This window comes from Cyrtonyx montezumae, unplaced genomic scaffold (genome assembly GCF_038088225.1).
Source record: "Cyrtonyx montezumae isolate F1298 unplaced genomic scaffold, pur_monq_1.0 scaffold_10, whole genome shotgun sequence".
Lineage (NCBI taxonomy): Eukaryota > Metazoa > Chordata > Aves > Galliformes > Odontophoridae > Cyrtonyx > Cyrtonyx montezumae.
This window is the reverse complement of record NW_027071826.1, coordinates 40,963,055-40,986,537: the sequence shown is the minus strand read 5'-3', so window position 1 is coordinate 40,986,537 and position 23,483 is coordinate 40,963,055. Positions and strand designations below refer to the sequence as shown.

Here is a 23,483-nt window from a genome sequence, read left to right as displayed (position 1 = left end):
GAATTTCACTGAGTTATTTTTTGTGTGGTGCAGCTAACGACACAGAACATGGACTCCTGATTGAATACCAAGGCAGTAAATCAATGGAGGGTCTTTGCTACTGTTCATGACATGCTCCAGCTGTGCTCTGGAGGATTATAATGTCAACAGAACTCTTGATTTGAATCACAGCCTTGCCTTCACTCAGGGGCCATATATTAGTCTTGAAAAGCAGACAGTGTTTCATCGCTCAAAGAAAAGAGTATTGCTGAGCTGAAAATAAAATGATGATGTAGGGGAGGAACGCTGCGACATGGCTGGAGGAGAATTTGCATAGCAAATTTCAGCAAAATTCTCTAGAAAATCTTGTTTGTTTGCTTATTTTTTCCATCTTACTAGGCTCTGTTATAAGTTCCCTAAGTTTAATTCCTCCTGATACTTTCTGATACTTTCAGGCAGTGTTGTGTCACCTGATTAAGTGCTTAGCTGCTGTAAATCTGCATAGTTTCACCAAAGCCAATGTGGGAATGCCAATTGACCTCAGCCAAGATCTGGCCTTAATGCAGGGTGTAGGTTAGCAACTATAGGAAGTAAGGCATTGTTCTTTTCAGACACAGGTATAGTTGCCTAGAGGACAAATGTTTCTACTTTAAAGCATGCACAAATAGTGAAAACCAGTCTGTAGTTCACCGGGCTGAATTCCTGAAGGTGGTATAGAAGGTGTAGATTTGTCTTAACAAAACACTTGAAGTTTCTCTGGAATCTTCTGTCATTTAGCAGGTGTTCTCTTGCAATCATTGTAATAAATCTTAGCAACCCACATGCAACTAGGCAGAAAAAAAAGCTGAAGACACTCCTGATGATGACCTTGAAGCTGTTGACGAGGTCATAGTGGCAGTCTCATGCTGCCATTTGCACATGATCTTACTTTAATTCCTATAGGAATACGCTGCTGCCAAAGTATACGTGATACAAAACTAGAATCTGGATTATTCAAAGCTCAGTCATAGTCTCTGTTTCCTATAATACAGTTCTATCTCTGGTATTTATTGCTTACATTGAAAGTATCTCAGTTATTCAAAACCTTAGTTACTTGGTTTCAGTAAATGAACACATTAAATCAATTTGCAATTAATATAGCTTGTCCAAAACTATTTTCCCTCTCATAATTACATGAAAGCCATACAAAATTTTATGCAGAATTATTCAAAATGGGGAAAAAAGCCTATCTTTACGTTGAATACTTGTATTGAAAGCAGAAAGAGGAGATGTCACAGAGATACTGCAACTTTGTGGAGGTTTGTAGCTTACAGGAGCAGGAAAATTGGCCATTGCTCCTCTCTGATACGTAGAATTAGTTGAAAATCCCGCTTTTCCACAAGTGCCAAGTTGGAGCAGCAGCTCAAGTGCAACAGAGATTGGAGACTTGAGCCAAGTTCCTGAAATGTAATACCAGTTTCTATTGCACATACTCTTGCAAAGTCATGATTCCTGCTGAGGATGACATTAGCCTATTTCCTGGCTTTGCGTGTGGTTTATTTTGGTTTCCCACTGCCACACACAAAGCCTGTCCAGGGCTAGGCAGCCCTGCTCCCTCTGCCGGCTGCAGCACTGTGCCCAGGGCTCATGCCTGGCGTCACAATCGTGGCTTACTTCTGGCATTAGGTACTCCAACAGTCTGCCTGTGCCTTATCTCCTTGTTGTCTGGTGTGCCACAAACTTGTCTTCTAATGGGGTCTCCAAGTGCAAATATATACGTGTAAATTTGTATGTTCTACTTTGACAACTCTTAAAATACTTTGCTTGTTCTTTACTACTGTCTAAACAAATGAAAGAAGTATGATTTTTGTTTCAGAATTAAGTCAGTCTTGTTCTAACATTCAAATGCACTTTATAAATTTTATTCCACACCTGTCCTTTATTAGTTCTATTATTTTATGATGATTAATTTTGTTTTATAAGAATCTTCATGTTCTACGAATTTGGAATTTTTCCTCCTGCTACAGATGTGATAATATGATGAAGAATGTAATGGATAAGAATTTTGTAACATTTTTTTTCTGTTCCTCGGAGTGTTTGGTCTCTGGTGTAAAATAGAATAATGCAATTGTAAAAACTGTGAAGGTTTTCATGTGAAACTATGATGGACAGAAGAAGCTTTTTTAAATTTATCATTCTTGGTAGAGAAAACAACATTTGAGTTCAAAAGATGTATCAATATTAAGTTTTACATTAATGTAATCTTACCTCTTGTTGAGATACGGGGTGAGAATCCAACCCAGTCCTTTAGAAAGAGGTATTAAAAGAAAGTTAGACTGGGATCCTTTAGCTTTTCCTGAGGAAGTATTTAATCTGTTATTAAACCTGATCAAACCCCATCTCCATTTTGTTTTGCCCTCAAATCTCTCTGCGTAGTCACAAACCCCAAAGGCTACAAAATGAAACCTAGGCCCCAAGTTCATACCCTCCAGCAGCTGAAGCCTTAGATTTGCCCACAGATCAGGTTTCGGAAGCATTTGAGTAGTGAGCTTTTTGCAGATCCTTGGAGATGCACAACAAGCAGCCATGAGACTTTATGGGGAGCTAAGGGGGAAGGAGTTGATGCTGGCCAGAAACTCACTGTTGAGTTGTCCAAGAAAGATATAAAATCACCCTGACAGCTTGGCATTAAGAAGCAATGTTGATTTTTGTTACTGTTGTTTAAAAAAAAAAAAAAATGTAGAGAAACTCAGTTCTAAAGAGTCTTAGTTCCCTCTGGGAAGATCTGAGAGCAGCTCAAATGCCTACATCTATTTCTGAAATGAGTAAAGCTCTGGAGGTGTAATGTGCTTATCATTCAGAACTAGGGAAATAAATAGTTAATCTGATACAGATGATTTTTGTTCCCTATGCACTACTGAAAATGTTCAACAGATCTGAGCAGACAGACTATGGGATGCAAATAAACTCAGTTTCTGCTGCTGTAGTTTTAGATCTGTGTTGCCATGAAAAAAACGCCTGAGGATTTATGGATGACTTTCTGTTGGTTGCATGGTCTGAGCAACATGTGTCTGTGAGACTCTATAGCCTGAGCAGTACAAACCAGGCATATGTGGTCATACAGTAACTGTTGTGCTGGGTCGTGTATGCCACCTAACTTCTAGCACCACCGTCTCAGAGATTTCTAGAAGCCTTCTTTCAGACTGCATCATTTCTGGCTGCATAAAGTAACGTTAGAGTTGCTTTTCCTTAGCAGGGATGTAAAAGGAAGGCAGAGTCTTGTTCTGCTGTCAGTTTTTCTGGGGAGTTCTATTCCGTGGGGTATCTGAAAATGTTGATTTCTGGTACTGCTTTATAAGTAAGCCCATTTATTCCCAAATCTAATGAAGGAATAATTTCAGAAGGTAAATATTAATTTACAATGAATTAGGTTTTTTCTTTTTGCTTTCTTTCGGTGACATAACCCTAGGCACTTGGTTGAAATATAGCTTCCAATTCTGTTATACTACTTCTACATTTTCATGAAGTGGTTAGCATGTGAGGAACTCTCCGCTCTGGTTCTCTGAGCATTGCATGGCTGCAGCCACAGCAGGTTCCTGCTGATCTTACTGTTAGTGGCCACTGTGGATGTAGCACTCTGGCATCAGTCCCGTGTTGGAAAGCTGTGCAGTTCTCTCTCTTCTCCTGCTGACTGTTTCTTTGAAAAGCCTCTTCATCAATAGCTTCCTTCTTACTTTTCTCTAGCATTGGAATATCTCTGAATTCTACTCACAAAATAAACGACTGTCTTCAAATCCGAATGGTTCCAACTGCAATAAAGATGTTACAGCTTTTAGGATTATTACTGTAGGAAGGCACAGGTTTTTCTTTACTATGTAAAGTGGAGACTCTGAGCTTGTTTTTGTGGTCAGAAAAGGGATGCACCCTGGATTTCAGAAAGTCTTCTGCTATGCAGTGGTGGCATCCTAACTATTGCAGAACTAAAACAGGATAGAGTTCTCTCTAACTGTCTAAATTTGGAGGTGGCCCGTGAATGCTCACAAAGGAAAACAGTTACCATCAACTGTGCTTTAATTTTAGATCTGCTTGTTCACCTTCCCAAATCCTTCAAACCTTCTGAAAGGAAACGGGAGACATTTGAACTTGAGCACCACTGCAAACTTCAAAGGCGTTATTTATCATAGCCTTAAAAAATAATAATAATAATTAAAAAATCAGTTCAATACGCTTTCTCCCTATGTACAAAACATTTCATCAGTAAAAATACAAGAAGGAAGGACAATCTTCTTTAACAGATGAAGAAGCAGATATGTTGAACTGTAGAAACTGTTACCTTATTCAAGCTAGTCAGTTCTGCTGTCCTCTTCAGTTCTTGCAGGGGTCCGTGTTTCCCAGTTTTCCCTAGGGACTTAGCATGGTTACTCTCTTGTTTTCTTCCTTTCTTTTACTAGTTCTTTCTGCTGGAATAAACCTTTCCAGCATTAATGTTATGCCCAGCGCTCTCATCTAAGGAACACTGCGTCCAAAAACCAAGGCATCTTTTACTTACAAAGAAATAAGCTTTATATATTTGGGCCCCACCTTGTTCATCACACGCATTTACTGAAGGCTCAAAGTACTCTAAAATCCCTCATTTGAGAGAGGAAAAAATAAATAAATGAAGTCAGGTTAGCAAAAGCTAAGGATTCATGTTTGTTTATTTATTGTTTTAATGGCATTACTGGAACACTGGAAGGAAAAATAATCTTTCCCTTGTACAGCTATAGTGATTTGTCTGGAAGACCAGAAGCAACCAGGGTGTGACTGAAGTCATCTTACATCAATTTAACTTCTAGAGGATGCTGTAGTATCTATGAGGATGTAACAAATGGCACCCTTTGCAGTCTCCTCTTTATGATGTTACTGTTCCTGTGCTATGCATGGTGTCCTCACAGAGGGAATGGGGACTGATAAGACTCTTGGTTCTTGCAGTGACATTAGTCTCTGCATCTTGAAGTCAGGAAAATAAACTGTAGAGGTAAGCTCCAGTTCATCTCGGATCACTGTGACAAAACTTGAAGCTCAAACATCAGACTTTTGTCTGGATTTGTATGACTCTCATTTGGAAATGGTGTCAGATGTAGCTTATGTCATGTAAGTGCTAAAAAGCTGATATCACAAAGAATATTCTAACATGGTAGATTTGTATTAGGAGGAGTTTATGCTTTTCATCCCACTGTAAGCTATGTTTCACTTGTGTGTTTCTTGACTGTTGCATTTCACCAGTAAAAATACTGTTTTGTGACCAGTAGAAAGTTATTATACTTATTACAAACAAAACTGGGTTGCATTTCAAAAGGAGAAGAGGAGCTAGTGTTAAGGTCTATTTTTTGTACAGATTATTTTTTTTGATGAATAGGCCACAGCAACTCTCCTCGAAATGTATTTGGTAGAGTGGCACACTGAATTCCTTGCGAATGTTTAGGTTTTAGAAAACAATTCTGCATGCAAACTGAGTATTATAGCTGTCCTGCTTGAAAGTCTCCTATTACAAGGACTTCAGTACAGTACTGGAGAACAAAATTAAAACATTTTAATTCCAGGAGTATAAAAATATATAGAATGTGTTTTGCTCTGGAAATGAAGATGTAACTTATTTGCTGTATGTATGTTACATTCAGTAATTTCATGATTGCTTAACTTAGAAATGTTTGTCTGAATTTGTTTTTATATGTTTCTAGAAGTACACTGTAAACAGCTCTTCCAGTACTCTCTTTGAGTTCTTGAAGCCAGAGAAAGCATTTCTCACTTTTAATGCAATCAGTTATATATTTTTCAGAGGAAAGCAACAAATAAATATGCAGTACACGCTCACACAGATATGAAGAATCTTGTGGTCTATATAAAAGAAAAATTGATCCTAAGATTCAACGTTTTTGTTGTCACCATTAACAGCTTTATTTTCTGAGGTTGTCATCTGAGAGGGAGGTTCTGGGCTTCAGCACTTAGCAGGGTGCACAGGGGAAAGGTTTCAGCTGGAACTCAAGCAAGTTTTTCAAAGCCACTAATTTGTGGTGTCTCACGTTGCCTTGAGAAATATCACTAGTCTCTTGTAAGTGTGCAGTGCCAGAGGTACAAGCGTAGAGCACTTTCTGAGTAAAATTGGAGTGCTATTTGTGGTGAAGCAAATTGGTGATGGTAGCAAGGCTTATAGAAAAGAGCATCAGACCTATAGCAAGTGGGTGAAACAAAGAATTTCAGAATGACAGAGGAATTGCCCTCAATAAAAAGGAAAACACGTGCTAAGAAAGTGGAGAAAAATGTGTGAATGAGTTGGGAAATTCATAGTTATTCAACGTGAGATAGTAATTTCATTAAGAACTGCTGCTTTTTATGAACAGACAGCCCATGAAAATACTAACATAATTGCCAAAGAACAACTTGCATGAAGTTATGAGCAATTTGAGAGCTGTGACGGGTTAGAGAGAGGATTAAACGAACAACAACAAAAAAAAAAGCCATGGGTCAGACTGCACATCATCTGTTTGGAAGAGTGACTGCACTGGACAGGTCTCTTGAACATCTTTCTTCCCTATTATTTATCTGAACAACTCTATTGAGGAGAATCCATATTATCCCAGCTCAAGCAGTGCCAGTAACCTCAGCTGGTGAAACTCTGCATTCTATCAACTTTGCTGCAGAACTTGAGTCAATTATTAGAGCAGAGCACAGGAGAATGAAGCACACATATAGAAATTAAGTTATCCCATCAGGTTCTGGTTCAAAGAAATAAAATGAGATATATCATACAACTGAGATAATTACTGGGAGTAGAATTTCAGCATGTCTGTGTTTGGAAACTTTGGAATTCAAGGCTCTAAAAGAGTATTAAGTAATGAATGTCTGTAATGAAAAGTATTTCAACAGGAGCAATAATTTTTCTCAGAAGATTTAAAAAAAGTTACATCCCAAAGCCAACCCCTTTGAATTTCATTGAGCAAAGAAAAATTCAAGGAATGCTTTCTTTTTTTAAAAAAGCTTTAAATTGATGTGAAAATCATCATGTACTCTCAGTAGTTAAAATACCATTACATCTCAACAGTTAATTATTTTCCTTTTGTCCACCCTCTCCTTTTTTTCAGTGCCAGTATTTTAGAAATTGTTGAGTTGAAAACTGAAACTGGGATATAGATGTAATTTGTGTGTTAAGCTAAAATTCAGTGCAGTTCCCTTTGAAAGATGCCCAGAATAATTCTTGCGTGAAGTAGGACTGCAAGTGTGTGGCAAAGACAGGAGTAAGGAAACCTCTTCATCACTGACAGCAATTATTTCCTGCAGTGTTATGAAAGGTAGTTTGAGCATCTATAAAAGAGAAGTGTGTGTGTGTGGGGGGGGCAGGAATTAAAAGATGATTTGGTAAAAACAGAGACAGAAAAGCAAAGGAAATGGTCAACACACCATATCCCCTTGTGAAAAGCTAGGAGTGAAGAGTAAACGCTGGTAGAAAAGGGACATGGATCTGGTATCAAGATGCTGTCTTTGCATCTTAGAATGACCTAGTTTGTCTCTCTTTAGGCAGTCAGGTTTGAATAAAAAAAACCAAAAACAGTGAAGTCACTAACCATTACCTTTACACCACTGGTTTTTGTGAGGGAGTATGTGCTGAGAATGGATCTTGTTCTTGCAGATTGAGGCAAAGCAGGTCTAAAATTGTTTAGAACTAAAAATACCATTCTTGAGCACCAGAAATCAGACAAGAGGAAAAAAGTTCTTTTGGACTTCCAGCCATAGGTCATCTTTCCCTCTGCTGTTTGCAGTGCTAATGTTTTCCTATACTTAGGTTTTGTGCTTCACAGCTGTCAGATCTATGTCTCTATCTCTTTTCTTCCTAGTAGGGTTGCTTATCCCTTGTCAGTAACCTGAAGGGAAATACAGATCTGACATAGGGTAGCACAGCACAGTCAGTGCTGTGCTGCCAGAACATCCTTGGCACATAGGATGCAAAATCTAGTTTTCTTCACAGATTGAACCAACTCTCAAAGGACATTGAGAATCCTGCTATGGTTTGGAGCTTGTGTGGTTTTTGCCTTTTTCATCCTCTTTTTCTTTGCACAGATTTTCTGCTGGTTCCTGATGTAGAAGACATTGTGATGCTGGATGACTCTTGTGCAGATCCCATCACCGTTTTCAGTTGTTTTGTAAGGGTGAGAAAATTTGGGAACGTGGTTCACTGTTACCTGTACTTTTTTTTTTTAAGCCAAGATGTATTCTGTGTGCAACATATGTTATTTAATGTACATTATTTTAGCATCTTTTTACATGTGTTTTAGGTAGACAGATGTGAAAGAATTTTGAATTTTATCCAGACAGTTTCTTTCATTGTTGAAATATTACAAAAAAGGTACAATGGTGAAAGTAAAGCAGAATGTCTTTTCATATATATGTGTGTGTGTGTGTATATATATATATATATATATATATATATATATATATATATATATATACATACACACACACATATATATATATATTAGGCATCTTAAGCTCATCTTATGGATTCATTTCAAAGCTCTCTTTCAGAAAATTCTTCTCTTAGTTATGGAAGATTCTACTAGCTGGTTTTAAAAGTTCATTTTCATATGAGATTTGCATCTCTGTTCCCATGTAATGACATACTTAGCTTACAGATCTTGTCCAATTCAGACTGAATGCTTATTTCAGTGTGTTTCTCTGTTTCCCAGCTGTGCTGCTGGTAACATCTGGCTGTTCACATCCTAGAATTCAGGGGTGAATTCTAGGATGTGAAGAGCACCAGGGCAGATCTCGCCACGATTATCATTATTTGTGTGTGTCAAGTGCATTTAAATCTTTCCATTGTTCTATCACCTCTGGGATGTGAAAATTTTGAAGCTTAACCCTTTGCTCAAAATTAACTTAGTTCTGTAGGCTCTCCTGTAAAAGTTATTTATCTCTCATTAATCCCTATCTAGATTTGAAGCTTTCTATTTAAGACTACTGAAAATAAGTCATTTAAAAAGAGTGGAAAAGCAGAACATAGCAGCTATAGATTTGTATGTCCAACATGACTGGTTTTGTTCTTTTTTTTTCCCCCCAAACTGTTAAAACATATTTAACCTTGAACTAGAATTACTGTAGAGATCTTAGCTATGGAAAAGTACTTGGTATAGGCTGCCATCTCCAGTGCTGAATTTTTTCCATTTTGTGTATTCAGACGATACCACGAACTCAGCTCTCACACTGTTTGAGTACTATTTTAGGAAAGGATTTATCAAAAGGTTGACAGTTATACATATTGCTAAAGACAATGCAAATGCCACTTTACCAGCATTCATTTGAATGATAAGATCAAATGTCTTATCTTTGAATTTGTCTAATTAAAAAAACAAAAAACACCTTTGTAACACAGAGCTCTGTTGATATGTATAAAGTAGCTTAGAACTTCAGGATTCCTGAATGGTCATGGAAAAAGTATAATTGATACTGATTGATCACATAATAAAAATAAATATGTTAGTTACAAAATAAACCAGTTTTTTGATCCCTGTATACTATAAAAATAGTAGTGTAGCCTTTTATGAGCAGCTGCTAAAAGAGTTGTGAAAATGCTGTGCTTTCTTCATAAATGCAGAATTGGTATGTCTTATGATCTGGGAGGACAGGTCACTTAGGACTCTGGCAAGTTAGAATGAAAATACTAGTAATTTTCTTTAAAGAAAAATATGGTGTTGACATAATTATTACATCAAACTAAATCACATTGTAATGTGCCTTATCTCATGTCTCCCTTACCACAGATAATTCTAAAATAGCTATAAGTGATGTACATTCAGTTATATTACACACTGTATAAAAATGCCCATGTTAATGCCTGCCATACAATCACCATTGTTAGTTTCCTTTAGTAGTATTTTCAAGACTTGCTCACTTTCAGCCCCAACACAAGCTCTCCCTGCTCCATCATCCCCTCCTTCTTCGCTGATTCTTACTGGGAGGCTTCAGGATGCTCTCTCGGTATCTCACATTTGTATGGAACAGTCGGACCATTTCATGGTCTTTGCTATCCAATACTCTGGGCAGAAAGAGGGAGGATTTCTGTGTCCTGCGAGTTTTAAAGCCCCTCCTGGGTCGTCCTTTGCCATTGATTGAGACATACCAGAGTCTCTCTGCACTGGCTTTGCGTTTGGTGCTGGCTCCGTTAGGCACAGTCCGGTACAGACGAGATGCATAGGTGTTGTAGCCCAGTTCATGGATCCTCTCCACAAACTCGCACTCTGTGTTATAGCTCTCCTGGAAAGCAAACACAAAATGATCAAGAAAGATTATTTGGGTAATAGCTCTTTTACCTTTACCAGGTTGGACTAAGGTCATACGCATGACTCTGATCAGTTATAGACAGAGGGTAGAACCACATGTGATACGAAATAGCCTATAGTTGGATGTAAAGCCTGACTCTTTAATTGGTATATTAGTAGCTAGATGTACCTGCAGTCCATTAATCCAATTTATTGTGATGATTTGAGCTTTAAACAAAACATTAATGAAACTTCTTTATTTCAGCATCACAAAATGGAAGTCCCTTGCCCACCTGTGTTCCTCTGAAATGCTAGGCTGCTCCGTTATCGCAAACTGTAAGGAGGAGCATGTGTCCATCCTGATTGCTCACATTTCACAGAGACTGTCAAAACTTTCCAACTTTCCTCTTACTTTCAGCTCTGATGAAGCAGTGTGAGAGCCTGGCATGAGGAACACCTTCCCCCTCTGTAGGAGCAGTGGAGATAAAGGACCTCCCACACCGTACATCTTCATTTTCTTAACTAAAGAACTTCCTCTGCTGCATCTGTGTGATGAAGACCTCAGTGTCTTAACACATGCAAGACACAGAGGAACTGCTGCCATGGTCTCTGTGGAGGTTTTCCTTTGGAAATGCCACTCTGGAGGACACATGAAGGGCACAGATGGCTGGGCTGGATCAGAAAAGCCATAGGATCCATTAGCAGCATGTCTTTAATGCTGTTCTCTCCCCAGAAATTCTGATAGGCGTTTTACATGACTTTAAAAGACTCCACATGTCTCTGTTTCACAGCTGTAAAACGGAAGTGCCCTTCCTTGCGTGGACAAGGGTTTCATATGCTGTGTTGCTGCAGCCCATACAACTGCCATATGTAGGTGAATTCCTTTTGCTATCTGCCTCAGATCTGTCTGTGGAGGGTTTATCACAGAGAATAAACCTTGAGGATTATCACAATCTGCTAAGGACATAAAGGAGTCCTGTAGATTTAACAAGCTTAATTTATTGACCTGAGGAAATTTGTGAACCAAGGGATAACTGAGTTACTCCAGCTCCTTTCTGTAGAGGCTCCCTGTGTCATTATCCCCAGACCAGTCAGTTTTATTTTAAACAGTGGGCTTATTCAGACTCCTGGCATTGTAATGCACGTGAAATAACTGGACAGCTTTTCTAGGCAAGTAAACCCAAAATGTTTCTCCCAAGGCTACCCTTCTCCCTTTGCTTGCGCTGTGACAAAAGCTCAAATGGAAGAAGATTCCTGAACTGTCCCTCTAGCTTTGAAACATGGGTCTGAAACAGTTTGTTTTTCCAGCTCATGTTTGAGACAGGCTATCTTTTCAGGTTGTACAGGAACTTTTCACAGCTGAAATATAGTGACTGAACAAATTTCAGGATTATGCCATTTTTCTCAGGCTGCAGAGAGGAGTCCTATTAAAAAAAAGACCTCTCTGTCTTTTTTCCACTCTATGAGAGGATCTGTTTGCTCAGAATTTGTTCAGTCTGATCTTAATTCAGTTTAATTAACCTGGAGGGAAAACATACTTATTTTGACCAAGAAAGACATAAAGATGAAAAAGAACTTGAAAATTCTTCCTTTCTTTGGGGCTGACTTTGGCTGACAGAGGAGATCCATTGAAATATATGCCCATATTTAATGAGAATATTAGCCAGAGGCATAGCAGTGGTAAGTCTTAGCTCTGTCAACAGCAGAGTCGGTATTCCCTGATTCTACTTCAGTTGCGCTTTCCTTTGCCAAAATTGTTTATTGCCTGGTTCTCTGTACCAGCAAAGAACCCCATCATGTTTACGCAGAGACTTGTTAATTATCAGGCATCACATGGGGCACATTACAGAAGCTGGGTTATAAATGCTATCAAGATGACTCTTTGGAAAGGCAGAGTAAAAGACGTTAAAACAGGGAGGTGACCGAGTTGATTGTGTTAAGTAGGTTGCGTTCACAAGGAGAAGTCTTGAGGATCTGTTATGCTGTTCCAATCAACAGAATTACATAGAGTGAGTGTTTGGAGGAAGGAAAATTCACAGAACTGCGTATGACCCTCTTCAAATCTGCTTTCCTAACACAGGGTCCCTGGAGAAACTGCTCAGTGCATGTTACACAGTAGCAGATTGCAAGACTGCTGAGGGTGTAATCAAAGATGCTGGAAGAAATTCAAGTAGATAAATAATGTGCATAGAATACACAGTGGCTAGTGCACCTTCCTGTGTCCTCGAGTGTAAAGAAGTCTGAGCAGAAGTATTTTATTCACTGAGTGGAAACACTGGGCTGAAAAGGTGAGACTCCCATTAATGGCAGTGGAGCTCAGATACTGCTTCAGAGGTCAGGACAAATGTCGAAGGAGTGTGATAAGGTGTTTATTTTCACCTTTATCTTCTTACAATTTCCAACACTCCCTTCCCTTGCTGTGGCTCTGCTTTTTTAGCCCATTTATTCTTTCACTGCCCAACTGTGGAGGAATTCTCATCAGAAGGTTGTCTTCCTGTAGCAGAGATGCTCAATTGCTTCTAGATATGCTTTGTCAGGCAGTTATATCCTCTGCCAGCAGCCAAGGCCCATGGTGAATACAAATATGGCAGCATTCTGGATAGAGATGCACATCCTGCACCACGAGGGTGGCCCCAGGGGTCTTTATCAGCATCATCACTGCCCAGAAATCTGGTCATGTGAAGTACCTTTGCTGAATATGCTCTTCTGCCATTGGCTGTAGAGACAGTAAGAAAGGAAGAGCTCAGGTTCTTTCTGCTTCTTAAAAGTATACTGCTCAGTTACTGGTAACAGTTTTTTCTCTGGAATCGTTGTGACACTAAATGTTATCCCTGTAAAAAATCATCTGTAAGAAATCAGCTCAAATTCTTCTCTGGACCTGTTCTCACAGTAGGAAATGATAGATGTACGCCAAAGTCTTAACCAAAACTTACTGATGCGTAAAGCCTGCCCCTCTTGTTCATGGCCAGGTATCTTCCAGAGAACAAGCCCTTGATAGCGACGATCCCAACATCGACAGCAGTTATTTCAAGGATACCTAGAAACAGGAAAAAAATAAGAGTTGTTGTTGCTTTCCATCACATGCAGTTTGTTGAGGTACTTTTGAATGGGTGCTTAACTGCAGAGTATGATTTCACAGTTATCACTAGCCCACCTCAAAATCATACTGCAGCCATAGTGCAGTATGCAAAACAAGACTCTTATCTGAAGCAATGTAGAGCAACAAGGATGTGGAGATTGTTTGAGGCAAGCTTGACAATAAACCTTCAGATGTCTGATTGAGATTGAACTCTTTCAAAAATGAAAAAGATCTGACACTGAACTAGAGGTTCACTTAATCCTATATGTATATAGAAAAGTTTAAATCCTCTTTAATGCTTAGGAACACAAGAGCTCTTGACTTATTGAAACCCATCACAAAGCTTTCCATTTCGGGACAAAGCCCTTGCTGGGGTCGCCGGAGAGTAAAACAGCATTTTAGAGCCACAAATATAATCATGAAAGGAACTTGTCCTTCAGGAGGTCGATGTAGCCCTCCGGATAAGGACAATATGACTGTCTGTGCCAACTTTAAAGGGAGGAAATGTCTCAGGCTGTCAAAGATGGGGTCTCAAATACTGGAAGGATATCACAGGTGAGGGTGGCCCACCTGCCAAAATGTCTACACCCAACCAAGTGTGCCACAATGCTGAAGGAAGCACAAGTGGCTCAGGGGATGCTGTACTGCTTGCTTGTGCAGCGTCCTCTGACTCCAACTGTTCTGTTTACCTGCTGTGGTCTAACAGCTCTGTGCTGGCTTAGAGGGTTTGGAAGTGAGAGAGGACCCCGGCACCCAAACCCATTGCTGCTCGTTGGCAATGACAGAGCAGAGCCAGGGCCCCGTCCCATCTGCAGAGCTGCGTCTTGGCCCGACCACGTCTGTGAGAGCTATGGTGGTTTCGGTTACAGCTGTTTCGAATCAGCCACCGGTTCGCCGCTGAAGGATGCCTCCTCCGGGCTTTGATAGCGAGGGGGTTTTCCTCTAGGAAATCGTGGTTTTCCTTTATGGACTTCAGACAGATCCCCGAGGTCCGCCCTATCTCTGTGTGCCATCACCGGCCGGGATTTACGCTTCCTGGGGCGGCGGGGCCGGGCTGTGCCCACGGGCGGTTGCGGGGGCTCCCGGAGGCAGCGGCGGGCCCCCTCTCCTCCCTCGCCCAAGCCCCCGCTTCTACATATCCCGTTTCATCTCAGTCGTCGCCGGCACCTGAACGGAGGGGGAGGTGTGCTTCGGCCCGGGGGAGGCCAACCGGGAAGGGCCGAGGGCTGCACGCAGCCCAGTGGGGCGAGGGCAGCTCGGCGGGTCCGAGCCCTCCGAAGGCAGGAGGGTACCGCGGGGCCCCCGGTGAGGCGGCGGCTCCGGGCAGGGGAGGAGCAGCGGGAGAGCCCCGTCCCGTCCTGCTCCGTCCCTGGCGTCGCCCGCATCCTCGCAGCGCAGGACGCAATTGGTCCGAGCGAGGGACCCCCTCCCCGCGCAGCCCAGCCCGGGGGGAGCGGGCTGGGGAAAGGTGCGCCCGATACTCACTGAAGACGCTGTTTTTCTCCAAGGTGCCGTTGATCTTGCCGCCGGGGTGGATCTGCAGGTGGTACTTGGTGGCACAGTAGAGCTTCCTGCGGCGGGGCGCTCCCCCGAGGTGCTCGTAGACGCCGCCTCTCCCCCCCGCATCCCGCGGGGCCCTCGGGGAGGCTGCGGCTCCCGAGGCGGGCGGCTCGGGCAGCAGGGCGAGCAGCAGCAACCAGATCACGAGCATCATGGCATAGCGGCCACCGCGCTCAGCCCGCGGGGGAGTGGAGGCTCGGGCAGAGAGGTACCGGAGCTCCCATTAACAGCGTCCGGCTAGCAGCGCGGCGGGGCGGCACGGCGCGCAGCGCGTCCAGAGGAGAAGCATCGGCAAGTTTTTATCATCGGCCCCGGTCTGGCCCTTTTATCTGTCTCAGATTTACTTAAATCAATAGACATCGGCGAAGGCCGCCGAGGAGTCCCAGCTGTTTGCGTGAGATGGAGCTGCCGCGCTCAGCTTTCTCCTTGGGTTTCCAGCTAGGCAGACGGCGCAAGAAGCAGGAGGAGGGGGGAGAGAGAGCCCCGCTGAATTTCGGCAGGAGGCTGCGGGGAAATAGCTGACCGGCGGAGCATAGAAATAAAAGCGGCTCCCCGCAACAATAGCCCGATCTGCGACCAATTGATACGAAGCAGAGGAGGCAAAAGGTATCGCTCTCGTGTGAACTCCCAGAGTGCAGCGTGGATAAAATTACACAGCATCCCCGCTGCCCCCACGCACACCTCCCCCCCTGCGCGGGGGCTGCCCTCGGCCGCCGCCCTACGCTCCGCGCAAAAGCCGCGCAGCCCCGCGGCCACCGGTGCCCTCAGCGAACATCTCAGGCGGCTATCGGAAACGCAGGAGCATGATAATGCCGACGGAGGAGGAGGGGGGGGAGAGTTTCGGTGGCTTTCACTCGGGGGGTCCCCCCACCTCGCTTTGGTGTTGAAAGCAAACAGCTATTCCTAAATCCACCAAGTCCCAGTTACGAATAACGCGCGTTATTTAGGTAGGTCTTTCAAGATGCAATCAGTTCTAAATTAACTTCGACAAAGTGGGGCCCAGCCGGAAAGCAAATGTTGTTACATCGGTGCTCAATGCATTTGCAAGAGGCTGGGGCTAATCCTTTTTCCTAACTCCGGTGCCTCATTAGCTGTAGCAGCCCCGCACTCGCTACCGCGCAGCTTCACACCGCTGCCCACGCCTAGGAATAAATGGAGGGGAAGGCAAGAGGTCCGACAGCTCTCTGAGTTGCGGCGGCCCTGCGTGCCGCTCAAAGGCGGCTCGTTAATTAGATTTGCATCTGAAACGGGCAGTGGGAGTTTTGGGGAAGTGTTTGGGCGATAATTAGTATTAATGTCCTCGGAGGGCACGCAAATACACCTTTGAAGTGAAGCACGACAGAATTCAGCCGTCTGACCTTCACCGATATAATTTTTTCCCGCTGTCCGTGCAAGAGAAGAGGTCTATAAAATATTTTAAAGGACATTCCTACGCAGAGCAAGAGGGTTTTCTTACACTTTAATAAAAGGAAGCTTTTACTAGCGGGAAAATAAGCGAAGGGATGCGACCTTCCTCCCTCCCATTTAAGCTGCGCTCAATATTTAGTAGTTCTCCAAGGCTAAGAGGCTTTTCATTACACGGCCGTCTGAAATAAAAGGAAACACATAAAAACCCACAAGCGCCTCTCCGCCATCGCCATCCCTTCCTCTCTTTCTTCCCCCACCCGCACAGCCCCCGCATCACGGGGAGAGTCGGATCTGGGGATGAGAAATGTTTGTACAATTAATTCTTTATTGCTGTTCTGTTTTCCCCCTGTACTGCTTCCAGGCACTAAAGCGGTTCCAGCATATTTAGGAAAAGTAAATAGAAACGAAAATGAAATGAAAATAAAGCGCTGTGGCCGTTTGAAAATAAGAACGCAGCCACTCCAGCCCCTGCTCCCACAGCCTGGGGCGGGGGGCTGTACCAGGCCGGGTCCCTTCGGGGACTCGCGGTTATTGCTGGGCCATAGGATAGGGGAAGACCCCTCGAGGGACACCGGGGCTCGAAGAGATGCGCTCAGCAGCACTGCGCGTATTGACTCACGGTGATGACAGCATCTCTCCAACCTGGAGGTGCGCAGATGACACTGTATCATTTTGGATTTATCGGACGATTTTCATCAGCGCTCTGAAAAAACAAGCCCGCAAAATCCTCCTCCCACCGCAGTAATAAACCCAAAAGAGCAGTGGGTGGAAGGGTAACGCGTTAATGACTTCTGCTCAAATTGCTTCCATCTTGATCACATTTTCATAATTAGCACCATCATCTACAAATCTTTCCGCCCTGGGCTTCCCAAGCGGTGTGTGCTCTGCTTCTTAGAGAGGGGAGAGCTCACAGATCTGTCATTAATGGGTCCCTTTCAAATGAAATGAATCCGACCTCCACCAAAATATCAAAGGGCTGCTGCTACCTCGTCTCACTCGGCACAACGCTGAACAGCCAAGCAACCTGACGTCGTTCTGCAGACATCTATACAATAAAACATAAGCCTACCCTTGTATATTTTAAGTTGTCTGGTGACCATTTCGGAAAACAAAAAGGGTCCCTTTGATGTGGTCTGATTCTAGCTGAGGGTGAGACGTCAGATGTGGTCTACCGATTCTTTCTGGAAATATTTTTAATGATGCCCCAAAGCTTCTTGTAGCCCCAAAGTAATAATCAGAAAGCGGTTCGGGTCTGTTACTTGACGTGGAGGGGAGGATAGGGTCTAGCCCGTGTGTAACTGCATTAGAATTATACGTTATAACAATCTATTAACTCGTTTGAAACGTGCTATTTTAAATATAGCACGATTCCATAAGCTTAATCCTTGATAACGGGATGTTTCTGTGCTTTCTTATAGGTAAGCCACATAGGCAGCGTTTCGCCCAGCAAGCCAGTGGGTAAAAGCATGTGTATTTGACACAGATGTTTTTATCCTTATCGTGTGCTCCGATTCCAAAGCACACAAAAGCACCGGTGCTCCTGGCAGTTGGCTGCCCTCACAGAGGGGTAGGTGCGCCTTAGAGCTGCCTGACAAAGTAACGCCTATTGCTCTTCAGGTGTCACATGAATGTAAACACTGAAAATAAATAAATACATTTGAAAGACTCTCCTAATAAAAAAAAAAAGGGGGGGGGGGGAACAAAAACATTTATTTATTTATCCCAGCTTCAGCTTGAAGGCAGCTGGTGTGATTCCCCGCTCCCAAGCAGCTGCCTCGCGCGCAGCAGTAATTTGCAGCAGCCGCTACTCTAACGAGGAGGAAGTTGCAATTTGTAGAGCAATAAATACCGAGGCGGTGGGAGGAGCCCCCGGCAGAAAAGTCGCCCTCTTTCTCCAATTAAAACTCCATCTTGGCACCATCGTGGACCGTGGGAAGGTCTTAAGGAAAACACGGTGGCCCCGGTGAGGATAAAGTGTTTGTGGCTGAGCTGTGTCATCTTCTGTGCGCGGCTTTTCTGCTCGCTGCAGTTCGCTCACACCTGCTGCTGGTATTGGGTGGAGGTTCTGAAATTCAATTAATTTCACTCAGCTCTATCTTCTTTGCTTTGTGGTCTCCTAGTGGGGTTATTCTGCGCCCTGTGAACAATATAATCTTGTTTAAATGACTTTCCAGACCACACAGATCATGTTACCCGCTTCTATGAGTGTAGGCAATATTGTTTATTGGATTGTATGCTCTGAACTCCTGAAAAGCAGGAGAGAGCAGAGGAGGAGGATTCTGGGCACAGACTTCATGGTTTCCAAAGTTTAAGATGCTTTCTTGGGCAGGGATACTAAGATTTAGGTAGTTTCCAATTAAAACTAGAGCAAAGAACACTCTAAAAGGGAAGCATTGCACGTGTAACAGGGATTCCATCAGTTGTCGCTTTATCAATTCATATGGAATTTTATTTCATTTTCATAGTTATCACACTTTTATGGAAAACTCAGTCTGAGGTCTTCTGATTTAGGGTGGTAGGGTGGTACTGCTCCATTTATACTAATGGCATAAGTAATGGCGATAATGCATTTCAGGCAATAAATTCATTTAGAACACTTGAACATCTGTACTTAGGTTAAAAACATGTTGTTTGCTGCTGCAGCTGAGCTCTGCTAACCTATCTGTTATATGTTTACGTCTTAAATACTCATTATTATTACTGTTATGTATGGTCTATAGTTTATTGAGATCAATATACAAATGCTCGAGTTCCTTACTCTAGCAAATTTTTGTTACAGTCAGCAAGAGTTTCCTTGGCTAAGGACTGAGGGATTAAGCCTTCACTCAGTGTTCATGAATTTACTAAGAGCCTTTTCTTTAATGGATGTGGATTTGGATCAGGCCCAATCTCATTACTAGAAAAATTATTTTGTCCCGTTCTCACATAATCTCTTAATGATTTATTGAATGAAAATATTTAAAACAACAAATGCAGAAATATTTAATAATAGTTTAATACTCTTCCTTTGCTCTGTTGCTCATGCCTTTTCAATACAAGAAAGAAAGGAAACAGTACAAGGAATATAACAATACTGAAATATGTGGTATAGTACAGTTTAGACAACTGTCATGTGGCTCATAAAGATATTTGACAGGTTCAAACAGTACTACAATGGGGATATTCAGACCATACAGAACTGTAAACTGCAGCCACAAAAATAACTAAAAGAAAGGATGTGAGTCCGTCTGAAAGGGAACAGAGAGAGTGTAAAAACAATAGAAATATAATTTGTTAATATCTTGAGGACCGGATCTACATATCTGCTTCACATCTTTGGTACCTCATTTGCCACTTAACAGGCTGAGCTCTTGGACAAACTTCATTCCTTTTTTGGTAACTCAACGTGTGTTTTTGAAAGCAGCCTCAAAGTACTTCTTTAGATTTACAGAGGAGTGTGGTGTAACTGAGAGAAGTATCTGGCCCAGATCCATGATGTAATTGTGCTTTGTGCCTGAAGGGCCTGCTATTCAGATAAATCTCTTACTACTTTTAGGATCTATTCCCCTGTTACTTTCACAATCAGAGGCTTGTTATGATCTCTCTCAGCCCTGCAGATCTTTGGGAATTGGGTTACCTGAAGATAAAAGATCCCTCTTTCTCCAAGCTGTGATTGGATCAACACTTTGCAAAGTCAGATGACAGGCACAAGGGTCAGATCCAGGTCTGTTCATGGAGCTGCACAAGCACTGAGAATGAAAACTGAAAGAGGCTGCCTTAGGGAAATGCCATGTGCATGAACATATGACCCTGGAAGAGAAAATCTACTGCCGGGAATTAATTATGATTCAGAGCTAAAGGTGTTATAATACTGCTTTCAAACTTTCCTAGTTTTAGAGAAGTTTCATCATGGGCCTGGGGCTTTTTCTCAGGAAATCCCAGACATGGTCACAGGCTGTCTGAAGGTGTTCGTGATGCAAAGCATCTTGAGGATGTTCCACCTAGATCAAGGAATCAGGAAGAGCACCAAGCAGGCAGAAGTGTAGGTGAGGAAAGTTTATGCAAGTTTTGTATTTATCAGCATAGTGAAGAGAACAAGCAAGCACCAGTTAAAATTAAAGTCAATGAATTCTAGTGGAACAACTTGTTTTGCCTTGGAGGAGAGCCACTGCTAACTCCTGACAGTCCCAAGTATGGGTCTGAGTGTCTGTCTAGCCAACATCAGGGCTGACTCTCTGTGCTAGGTTGGCAGGAAGCACATGGGATGCAGAGGACATCCAGTTATCATGAGGAACCTCAGGCTGCTTGGGCTGAGATCAGCACTGTTTTGTTGCCTTCCTGTCTCTGCTGTGGTCCTGGTACGTCTGTGGTCAGGGAAGATGTGAGACCAGGCCTTAGGGCTTAGTGGAGCCAGCAGCAAAGCCACCTCCTGTCATGGCTGTTTGAATCACAGAATAGCAGCACTTGGAAGGGACCTCAAGAGGTCGTTGAGTGCAGACACACTCTCATGGTCTCTCAAGTTGGATCTGGATCTTGCTAGAGGAAATTATCTTCTGAGGAAAACGTATATGTCCATTCTTTGTACTTTTTTTTCCTCTTTTATGGAAGTGGCAGTCTCACTGCCTAAATCCAGTGGTGCAAACAAGGAGGTATTCATCTCTTTTCACTTCTGTATTCCCTTTCTCTTCCTTTGGGAAGTTTACATTTTTGATCTGGGTATTTTAACACTGATAAATCAAGGTAGAGCTTGGAGTATATCCTGGGCAGCAGCAGGACATCTCTCACACTGATCTCTCTTTTTCCATTGCATTTGGCATTGCTCCCTGAGGTGCTTGGTGTGTGGCCATCAAACCCCCACTCTCTGGTTTCTTCTGCAGCCCCAGCAGCCAGGTCTGCCACAGCTCCCCTCCAGCCCCTCCTGTGTTGGGAAGCAGAGGGCTCTGGACCAGAGCTAGCCAAGAGTAATTCTGATTTTTATGGGAACCCTGAAGGGAAATTCAGTTATGAATGGAGGAAAATAGCAATTTTCTTCTTCAGAGAAACTGACTATTACTATAGCCTTCTCAATTAGTTAGATTATTAATTAAATGATTAATACCATGTTCTAGACATCTTATATCTAAGACAGCATGTCTAAGAATGTGTTAGGTAGATCAAGACTATGTAGCTCTCCTGTTTCAACCCAGTTTGACAAGTGGGTGAGGCTGTCAGAACTGCTGAAAGTACATTCTTCACCTGTAACATAAAGAGGGAAGATTAATAATTTAGTAGTATGTTACCTTAGTGCACTGTCTAATCTGAGACAGGCTTCTGCTACTTCTTTTGTCCTCAGAAAAATCTTTCAGAAGGGATGACCCAAATTATCAAGGTATTAATCAAGTGAAATAAAAGATATTCCTCAACAGTCTTAGAAGGAAGCTGTAGATTTAATTCATGATTGGATAGGCAGGAATGGTCCAAGGACAGCTGGTGTTGCAAACCCACAGGGAAAGACCTGCATCCTCTCCTGACTACTTGTGGTCTCTGGTATAAATTAGTGATTATTAGCTCCCATGGAATATTTTCTGATTGAAGAAGGTTTTTTTGGGGAACAAATGGATGTACTACGATCAGTAAAGGATGTTGGGACAACTTCTGTTTCCTATTCTTTGCCTGGCACAACTACAGTGCTGTCAAATACCCAGACTTAGCTGTAGATAAGAATCACCAAATACAGTTAATGCTTGATGTCAGGTCTTGCACACAAATGGCTGTGTAATCATCAGATATGTGAAATCTTGATGTCACCAATATCCACAGCCAAGTTCTACATGTGTGGGAAGACACAAATGGGTTTGTAATTGACATTTTTCTCAGTACTGTTTTGGCAGTATATTTGACACTTATTTTGTACATCTGTAACGCTGACCACTACTTCTCATCTCACTTCGCTGCTTTCTTTCAGGTATTCTTTTAAGTGAGAAGTGCTATACAGACTCCACTAGAAAGGACAGGTGAGTCTCTTTTTCTTTGTCTGAATATGCCGAGCTCAAGCAACTTATACTCCATAGATGTGGTAACTTAGGCGGCTTTACCGAAGCTTTTCTTTTCAGGCAGGTGTGTATGAACCATAATTTTTCGTTTGGCTCATTTTCTTGTATTGACGTATCTTGCAAAGATGGTTCCATAGTGAATGGAATGGAAGTTGAATCCAAATACTTACAGCAATTTGGTTTTTTTTTTTTTTTTTTTTTTTTTTTTTTTGCTTTTATCTAAGTTTTGAGTTTTCAAATATATTTTTATTCAGGTCATTCATTAAAATCTAATTTTTCTATAGAAAGAATGGCACCCATCACTGAACAGACACACAGATGCACACGCACACACACGCACACGCACACACACACACACACACACACACACACATACCTGCATCCCCTGACCAAACGTAATGCCTGAACTTGCAAGCCCTTTGTCAGGAAGGTAATCTTTATTCACGTGAGCAACCCCACAGAACTATTCATGCAATGGAGAATTACTCACATGAGTAAAACTTTGCAGGATCAGGTCCTGGATCTAACAACAGCATTTTAATTACAGACAATCCCCAAGCAATGTGTACAAAAGACTTTTTTCCTGGACAATAACAAAGGTTATTAGCCTGTTCTTTTTTCCCCTTCTTGCTCTCTGGTTTAAAAGGAGGCACCAATAATCCAAACCAAATAAAACTGACCTTTGAACCTTTTCTGCTGTACTTTTTCTCATGCCATGATTTCTTTAGTGTGTTAGTGATCTGAAGGCTCGTTCTGGGCTACAGCCACTTTCCCAGACAGGACTGCCTTTCGTCCCCTGACAAATCACTGCTGAGCCCCTTTTGTCCTGCACCACTTTGATCTCACCTGCCTGTCAGGAAAAAAGAACTCCCGTACAGTCAGAATGCATTGCAAACAAATTGGCAACCATCTCATTCCCATACACCATTTCAACAAAGATCAAGATAGAGATAGAGAATTTTTAACCCTTTCCTTGACTTGTAGAACTGAGAAAGAATCCTCGATTATGGTAGTATGATAAGATAAATTCTTAAGGAATTGGAGGGTACAAAAAACAAACAAACACAAAACAACAATCAGAGAAACAACAAACCTCTGTTATCCTAATTGCATAGCATATTAACTGTCAAATACAAAGGAGTTATGGCACAGTGGGCAGTGCTATGTTCAAATACC

The 23,483-nt window shown here is 42.3% G+C and overlaps 1 protein-coding gene across 1 annotated transcript; it reads right to left on the bottom strand.

Annotated features, from left to right (window-relative positions):
• Positions 1 to 9,915: 9,915 nt before the first annotated feature.
• Positions 9,916 to 15,040, bottom strand: FGF3 (fibroblast growth factor 3). Its single transcript, XM_065755725.1, has 3 exons — positions 14,815 to 15,040; positions 13,184 to 13,287; positions 9,916 to 10,245 (listed from the first exon to the last, which is right to left on the bottom strand). The coding sequence occupies exons 1-3, from the start codon at positions 15,038 to 15,040 to the stop codon at positions 9,916 to 9,918; spliced, it is 660 nt and encodes a 219-aa protein (XP_065611797.1).
• Positions 15,041 to 23,483: the final 8,443 nt, after the last annotated feature.